Here is an 8,670-nt window from a genome sequence, read left to right on the forward strand (position 1 = left end):
GCATCATGCTTGTTGCAGACATTGTGGTTCATGGGGTCTGTTTCGTTAATGTTTAAAGGAGATTCACCGGGCTAATTTCTGGGATGAGAGAGTTGACCTATCAATAGGGGATAGATCGTTTGTGTCTATATTCCTTGAACTTTAGTAGCATAAGGAGTGACCTTATTCAGAGATAAGGGGACTTGATAGAGTAGATGTTACAATGTTTTCCCTCGTCTGAAAGTTCCAAACAAGGGTATATGATTGTAATATCCCCGGTTTGTAATATGTTTGTAATACCCTCGAGGAGCCGTACGGGCCCGATCCACCCGCCGAACAACCGCGTCGCCGACGACCAAAGACAGGAACGTGCCCCGGTTGTCCCGACTCACCCCACAGGCCTCCTAGGAAACTGCAGTGAAGCCGGGTGGCGAGGCCTGGGTGGGCCGAAGGAGCGTGATCAGCGACGGTAATGGGAGCCTCGGCGGCGGCAGCGGAAACTCAACAGCGGTGGGGCCTCGCGGTTGATGAACGTGACGGGGGAGGGGAAGACAATGGGGACCCGACATGGGGGGGCCACCATGAAGAACAATGGAGGACTCAGCGTGGAGGGGACCGCCGTGAAGGACGGTGGAAGAACAAAGGGGGTCCTGGAGGGAGGGGGGGGGGGGCACTATAGTTTAGAATCCTCTGCCCAGGGAATAAGTCTGTGTTTATTCATTTGTTCCGGTGAAGGCGCAGTGTACACGGCAGCCAGCCAACAGCTGCTTGGCTTTTACTTTTGTTTTCACTTTTAATTTTTTTGTGTGTTGTGACTGTCGCAGACCAATTTCCCTCCGGGGATGAATCGTTTATCGTATATGGTTAAAGATAAGGGGCCAGTTATTTTAAATTGAGGTGCGCAGAAATTTAATTTCTGACGTCAGCGAATGTCTGGAATTCTCTGTTCCAGAATATGGTGAAGGCTAAATCAGAAGAAATATTTAAGATTGAGATTGATAAATATTTGAAAGATTGAGGAATTGAGAGCTTTAGGATCTGGCACAGAAGGGATGTAGAAAACTGCAGGAATGGGACAGGCCTGTGGCCTTTACCAACTATTTTCTTATGTTCCTTCAATAATACATTGAATAAAATGATTTGTTTTCTGATCCTTTTACTGGGGGTGTATGTAACTTTGAGTGCAGAAGGGGTAGAGAAATAGAGGCTGTAAGTTGAACTTAAGCTTTATGTAAATTTTGCAATGGGTCTGACTTGTAGGAGCAAGTGTAAGCCATATTGGCAGCTTTGCTCTTGCAAATTCCAATACAGGTGGTTCTGCTTTAATGCTCGTTTTCATCACATGAATGGATATAAAGTGATTGATGAATTTGGGAACGATGTGATTTTGATTGAGAACTAGGAAACCACTTAAAAATTACTTTGGAAATAGATAGCAGAAAATAAATGTTTTGGTTTTGTTATATTCCGGACGGCAGAATGAATAACAACTTACATGTAGGTTGCCTGGATCACGAGAGAGAATGGCGGACTGCAGGAGTGGGGCGCCATTGTGTATGGCTGCTTTGCCCGCAGTCCGCCCTTTCACTCTTTTTTATTTTTGGTCCTGTTAAAAAAAACAAATGTTAGTTGGAGGTCTTTTATGTGGTGGGTGGGGGGAGGGGAAGGAGGAAACTTTATTTCCTAATCCCTGCCTGGTCGGAGAGGCGGCTTCCCTCCAAGCTGCTTCTTCCGCGGCCTACCATCGAGACTGGAGTGGCGTTTCCTGCCGTGACCGGCCAGGACTACAGCTTCGGCGGCGGTGCAGCGCTGGGACACCATCACGGGCCGACTTCGGGGCTGTGGTTGCGGTGCGGCACAACTTCCGACCCGACTTTGGAGGCTCGGCCGCGGGCCAGTGGGCCAGTGGACGACATCATCGGGAGCTCGAGTTCTGTTTTCCAGAGCTCCCGCAACTACAGCTGCGTCCGCTGGACTGGAGGACGGCAGCTTCGACCGCCCCGGGCCGCGGAGTTTGAACCGGCCCGTTTGCGGAGCTCGGATTCAGCCTGCGGGACTTACCTACCATCACCCGGCGGGGTCATAACATCGGAGGCTTGGATTGCCTCAGCGCAGAGGGAAAGCAAGGAGGGAAGAGACAATTACTTTGGGACTTTAAACTGTGTTGAGTGTTTGTTATTTATTCTATGTTATGACTGCAGGCTAAACCATATTGTTTGTTTTGTTTTTGTTTTTGTCTTTTGTTTTTACCTTGTTTGGGATGTGTTTATCTTGTGTGGGACTAAAGATGGAAATTAGCTACTGGCTACAATCTTGCATATTACATGCAAATGTTTATTAATATGCACTGTCCCTAATAAATTCAATTCAATTCAAGCAAGTTTCATATCGCGTGTCGTATCGTAGTGAACAAGGAATATCAGTAGGTCATCCTCTGTGAATGTCAGTAGGTCATCCTGGTTGCACGCACAGTGCGGTATGCCTTGTAACATTTTGACCATGACTGGAAAATTTTCGGGAAGAATTTCACACCATAGGACAGCTTTGTATATGAATATAAGCCCTTATGTGTGTTGATAGTCAAGTACTGCTGACTTTCCTTGTCGACATTGAGTTGGGCTTAAGCGTGAGACAAATTCAGTTTGGTGAAGACTTGCCCCGCTAAGTTCTGCGTACAGATCTTGCGAGGTTGGTAACGGATATTGTTCGTCATCAACGGCTTGGGTGATTGTGACTTTGTAGTCACCACATAGTCGAACAGTTTTGTCGGCTTTGGGTAAGGCCACAATTGGTGTTGCCCAGTTACTCTGGCCTGTCTTCACGAGTACTCCATTCCGCTCTAACCTGTCGTGTTCGTCCTCCACTTGTTGCTTTAGTGCATATGGTACCGGTCTCACATCTTGCTTAAGTCGAATGTGTGCAGAGTACCCTGTTATTCCCGTGTAACTGTCAGCAAAAATGTTTGCATGTTTGCTTATGACGTTTTCAAGACGTGATTTGCACAAATCGACGCTGAAAATTTTCTTCCAGTCTAACTCTGTTCTCCTCAGCCAATCCTATCCAAGGAGGGTTGGTTTATTTCTGTAGCTGGCCACTATGATTGCTGTGTTACTGACTGACCATTATGCTGAACTTTACACTTCATTTGTCCACATGTCTCCAAAACTTCACCCGAGTAGGTTCTCAGCTTGACCTTACTCTCAAACAATGGTATCTGTGGGAACTTTGTTTCGGACAGGTCTTTGCTCATGACCGAACAATCTGCTGCCGTGTCAATACACATATCGATTAACTGTTAATTTATCAATATTTTAATTCGAAAACCCTTCCCTTGGCTGGTTGTAGGCTTATCGATGTTGGTTGCATAAATGGTGTACAACCCAAGTTCATTCCCATCTGGCTTCAAGTTGTGAACTCCTCTCTGGTGTTGTCGCTTGATTCCCGCAGATTGTTGGTTTCCTGTTTTAAGCTTGGCCCGACATGTTGAGGCGATATGGCCTTTCTTCTGGCAATTGTAGCACTTGGCCATTTTGAATTGGGATGAGTGATTATCATTGCAACGATAACAACTGGCTGAACTCAGCTCTCCTCCATACTTTGGTTTTGTTTTAGCGCCTCTTGGTTTGGTTATAGGCACTGCCTTGTGACTAAACGGCCACTGCAGTTCGTGGTGGACTAAACTCGCGAGCATTCTTTGATGCCATCTCCATTGTGGTAGCAATCATGCATGCTTTCTCAAATGTAAAATCTGGAGTGTTCATGAGTTTGGACTGAATTTGTTCATCATAGAATCATAGAATCATAGAAAGTAGGTGCGAGAGTAGACCACCAGGTCCGTCGAGCCCGCACCGCCATTCACTCATGGCTGAACACTAAACAGACACACTTACCCACAAACAGTAGACACAAGACACAGAACACAAGACACTACCCTCCCCTTTATACCGCTATCACCCCTCTCCACCCCAAGAACCGCGTGATCTCCTGGGGGAGGCAAAAAACCGGATAAAAACCCAGGTCCAATTCGGGAAAAAAATCCGGGAAATTCCTCTCCGACCCCAATCCAGGCGATCGACACTTGTCCAGGAGATCACTCAGGTCTACTATACTAACCATACCTAGGTCCATATCCCTGCCCTCTCCCCGTAGCCCCTTATCCCCTTGGCAGCTAAAAAAACATCTATTTTTGACTTAAATATATTTAACGTTTCTGCTTCCACTGCTCCCTGGGGCAGTGAATTCCACAAACTAACCACCCTCTGGGTGAAGAAGTTCTTCCTCATCTCAGTTTTAAAAGAGCCCCCCCTCACTCTGCAACTATGTCCCCTAGTTCTAGCCTCCCCGATCATTGGGAACATCTTCGGTGCATCCACCCGATCAAGGCCCCTTACGATCTTATACGTTTCAATGAGATCGCCTCTCATTCTTCTAAACTCCAAAGAGTAGAGTCCCAGCTTACTTAACCTTTCCTCATATGTCAATCCCCTCATTGCAGGAATTAATCTTGTAAACCTTCGCTGCACTGCCTCCAGGGCTAGTACATCCTTTCTTAAGTATGGACCCCAGAACTGTACACAGTATTCCAAATGTGGTCTCACTAATACCGTGTACAGCTGCAGCAAGACCTCCGTGTTTTTATACTCAATCCCCCTAGCAATAAAGGCCAAAACTCCATTGGCCTTCCTGATTGCTTGCTGCACCTGCATACTGACTTTTAGTGATTCATGTACTAATACCCCTAGATCCCTTTGCGTTGCATTACAACGCAGCTCCTCCTCATTTAGAAAATAACTTGCCCTATCATTTTTTCCCCAAAGTGAATGACTTCACATTTATTAGTATTAAATTTCATCTGCCAAGTTGTTGCCCACTCACCTAGCTTATCTATATCCTTTTGCAGACTCTTCCTATCCTCCTCATCCCCTACTTTCCCTCCCATTTTCGTATCGTCCGCAAATTTTGATATATTACACTTGGTTCCCTCCTCCAAATCATTTATATAAATTGTGAACAACTGGGGTCCCAGCACCGACCCTTGCGGAACCCCGCTAGTTACCGGTTGCCATCCCGAGTATGAACCATTTATCCCCACTCTCTGCTTCCTATTCGTTAGCCAATCCTCTACCCATGCTAATATATTACCCCCAATCCCACAATTTTTTATTTTTAGCAATAGTCTCTTATGTGGCACCTTGTCAAAAGCCTTTTGGAAGTCCAAGTATACCACATCCACCGGACCACAAACAAATCTGTCGCGTAGTTGGGTTCAAAGTGACATTGCAAAGTTAAGTTTTTCAAGGCAACAATGTCATTTATTGTCTCATTGTGCTTCTGGTTTCTAGGGCCGAATTTATAAAATTCTGCAATTTCCAGAGGCTTTGGGTTGAAGTGCTCCTCCAACTTCTTCATAATGTCATTGAATGGCACGTCTTTTGCCTTTATGGGCGCAAGGAGATTCACAAGTGTGCTGTACAATTCAGGACCGATCTCCGTTCTTGCGTTCGCAAACGGCCTTAGTTGTTTCAGTCACTATCTCTCCTTCACCACTAATCTCCATTATGTTGTTTGCCGTGAAAAACATGTTCGCTCTCTCCATATAGGAGCTGAACGGCTCTCTACTCTTGTCAAAAGTGCCAAGGTTTCCGATGTAGCCCGTGGACTCCGCCATCTTGTCGCTCATTTTTTAAAGTGTGTTCAAAAACCCGATTTGTTGTCTGTTCTGATATACCAATTCACCTAAAATTTAGCTGTACAAAGGCTATTCAGCTTGAGGAACTCGACAAAAAAAAAATCTTATACAATCCCAAGGACGGTATCTTGCCACGTAAACACAACAATTTGTCCAGTTGCTGTTTTTAACTATAGTCCCCTGTATAGAAGGATCTGCGGCCTATTGTGTCCAGTTCACAAACAATTGCGACACAACTCCGTATTTACTGTTTAAAATGTTAAACAATACTGCATGTTGCAAAACAGTCCTGCACTGTATTTAATGGATAAGTTCACAAACTATCCCATCCTCGTCGCCAATTTTGTCTGTTCAAAATGGCCAAGTGCTATAACTGCCAGAAGAAGGGCCATATCGCCTCAGCATGTCCGGGCCAAGCTTAAAACAGGAAACCAACAATCTGCGGGAATCAAGCGACAACTTGGAGGTGAACCCAGATGGGAATGAACTTGGATTGTACACCATTTATGCAACCAACATCAATAAGCCTACAACCAGCCAAGGCAAGGATTTTCGAACTAAACTATTGATAAATGAACAGTCAATTTTGTTATATTCCGGACGGCAGAATGAATAATAACTTACACGCAGGTTGCCTGAATCACGAGAGGTTTATTACCCAACATTCCCTGCTTATATTGAACACCAACTCATTAATATATACATGAATATGTATGAATACATTAGAGGTTTAAAAAAACTTTCCATGTAACTTCCTCATAGTAATCAGACCGTCTCTTAAGAACAAAGCTGCTGTTTTTTTACAATGGATTGCAATTGAAATAGACAAGCAATTGCTTCTGTTGACATTTGCAGGGACATTATTAAATAGTGCCATATAGAGCCTTTAGTATTTTTAGCCTGCAGTTATATAAAAAAAATACTGATAGAACCAATAGAAAGACATTTTATTTTTGAAAATTCTGCCTGGAAATTAACTTTGCTATTACGACTCTGAAACTCTCATGCCCCTAACTCTCTTTTCTCCTTTGAAACAGTTTTTATAACGTGATTTTCTAAAATGCAAGATTTAATCTCCTCACTGCGAAGTTTGTACCACTGCTTTGTAACCACAGAAGAAACTTAAAGTTTCTAAGCATTGTTTGTTTCTTTGGAATTTTTTGTTCATGTTAGTTTGGATTAATCTTTAGTTTGTTCATTTTCTCTCATGAAGGCGTTTTGGGAGGATTTTGGATGGGCATGTGGATCTGGGGGATGTGGCTGACATGCAGGTGGAGATTGCTTTGATTTGATATCATGTTTGGCACTGACATTGTGGGCTGATGCGCTGTGCTGTTCTTGTTCTTTGTCCAGATCATTCAATTGTCTTGAGTCATAAGAAGTGACATTTGAAAATTTCTTTGTCTTTGGAGAAGTGGAGAAAATGGAAATTCTTGAATCAGGAGCACAGGCAGATAAACCTGTGTTCAAAAAGGACTTGGGAATCATGTATTGACCACAGATCACATTGACATAAATATGTAGATGGGTTCCATTGCTTAATATTAGACCAATGTAGGACATGAAAAATTGACCAAATTGATGTAGTCGAGACTTCACCCAATTTTGCTTTACTGCTTTCTCTCACAGTGAAAATTAATTTACATTGTGATTTCCTATTATTTTTGTGTGATTATGTATTTCCAGCAGTTGCTTAACAATGTAAAATTCTTAATGTAGTAATGTTTTAACAGTTGTAAAGATTGATTTAGATAGTTAATTATGTACTTCCTTTCTTACAGTTTGCCCTGCTAATTGGAAACCTGGTGGCGAAACCATAACACCTGATGTAGAAAAGAGCAAGAATTACTTTTCAAAGCAGAAATAGTCTCTCTTCCTTTTGATGTTGAATGTAACATGTGGCACATTAGTTAGTTATATATGTGTCTGAAAAAGGTTGCTTTTAGTGAGGATATTTTGGTGATTTTTGCTGAGACTAATACTGATTGAAGAGAGGGTATGCTATAAGCATCAAAATAATCTGCGTAGAATCTTGCTTGAAGAGAACATTGTTGGGGATAAGTAAGCATGGAGTCAATGTAATCAATTTACCCACCACCCATTTTCTATTGTTTTATTTCAATTCACAGAAAATTGTGAGGTTCTGAGTTTATGTAGCTAATCTCCATGCCTGATTTTCAATTGTTACTCGTGTTGAGAGATGCTATGCATCAGAATCATCTTGCAAAAGTTATCCTGTCTTAACAAAACAGTTTTACACATTTGTGTATTCTTCTGGAGCTGAAATGCTTCAATGTTTTATGAATTAATTACGTGTCAGGGTATAGTAATGTTTTTCAGTAAACCTGTGTTGAGCAGAATTTATTACATATTTTGTGCATTTATACGTACAAAAATAAATGTTTGGAAAAAAACACTGGTTCGTTTTGATCTGTTGCAGAAGTTTTTATTTCCTTATATTCATGTGTTCATGCCATTCCAGTCTACTACTGAAGTTGGGGCAGAAAATATTGTTTTTAAATCGGAGTTTTTATATAACGTTTAATTTTATTTTCTATTTATTTCAATGATCTAGGTTCTTTGTACATCCTTAAACTCTTTCTTCATCTATCAAGGTTTCGTCCAAATCTATCTCTTTCAGAGTTTTGCTTTAGTTTTTCATATTTCATTCTGTAAAATAACTTGCAGTCTCCTAATTCATCTCAAATTCATTACTGAGGCATGAACCTGCTCATTCACCACAAATCGCCCACTAATCTGTAATTTGAAAATTCTTATCCTTTTGTTCAAATCCTCATATGACCTCATCATATGATCGGTAGGGGGCGCTGCACTGGCAGCGCCTGTCGGCAGCGTGTCCGTCTTTTTTCAACTTTTTTTATTTTTTTAGTATGTTTAAAAGTGTGTTTTTAATGTTTCTTTGTGTGTTATGTGTGGGGGGTGGTGTGGGGGGGTAAGGGGGAAACCGTTTCGGCCGCCTCTTCCATGGAGAGGCGACTTTT

At 42.5% G+C, this 8,670-nt stretch overlaps 1 protein-coding gene across 1 annotated transcript in view; it reads left to right on the forward strand.

Annotated features, from left to right (window-relative positions):
• Positions 1 to 8,064, forward strand: part of prdx1 (peroxiredoxin 1) — a 29,773-nt gene extending 21,709 nt beyond the window's left edge. The window contains exon 6 of the mRNA XM_033028688.1: positions 7,450 to 8,064. Coding sequence (XP_032884579.1) covers positions 7,450 to 7,535 — 86 coding nt within the window. The 3' untranslated portion in view covers positions 7,536 to 8,064. The remainder of the gene's footprint in view (positions 1 to 7,449) is intronic.
• Positions 8,065 to 8,670: the final 606 nt, after the last annotated feature.

Source organism: Amblyraja radiata, chromosome 10 (assembly GCF_010909765.2).
Source record: "Amblyraja radiata isolate CabotCenter1 chromosome 10, sAmbRad1.1.pri, whole genome shotgun sequence".
In the NCBI taxonomy this organism is placed as follows: Eukaryota; Metazoa; Chordata; class Chondrichthyes; order Rajiformes; family Rajidae; genus Amblyraja; species Amblyraja radiata.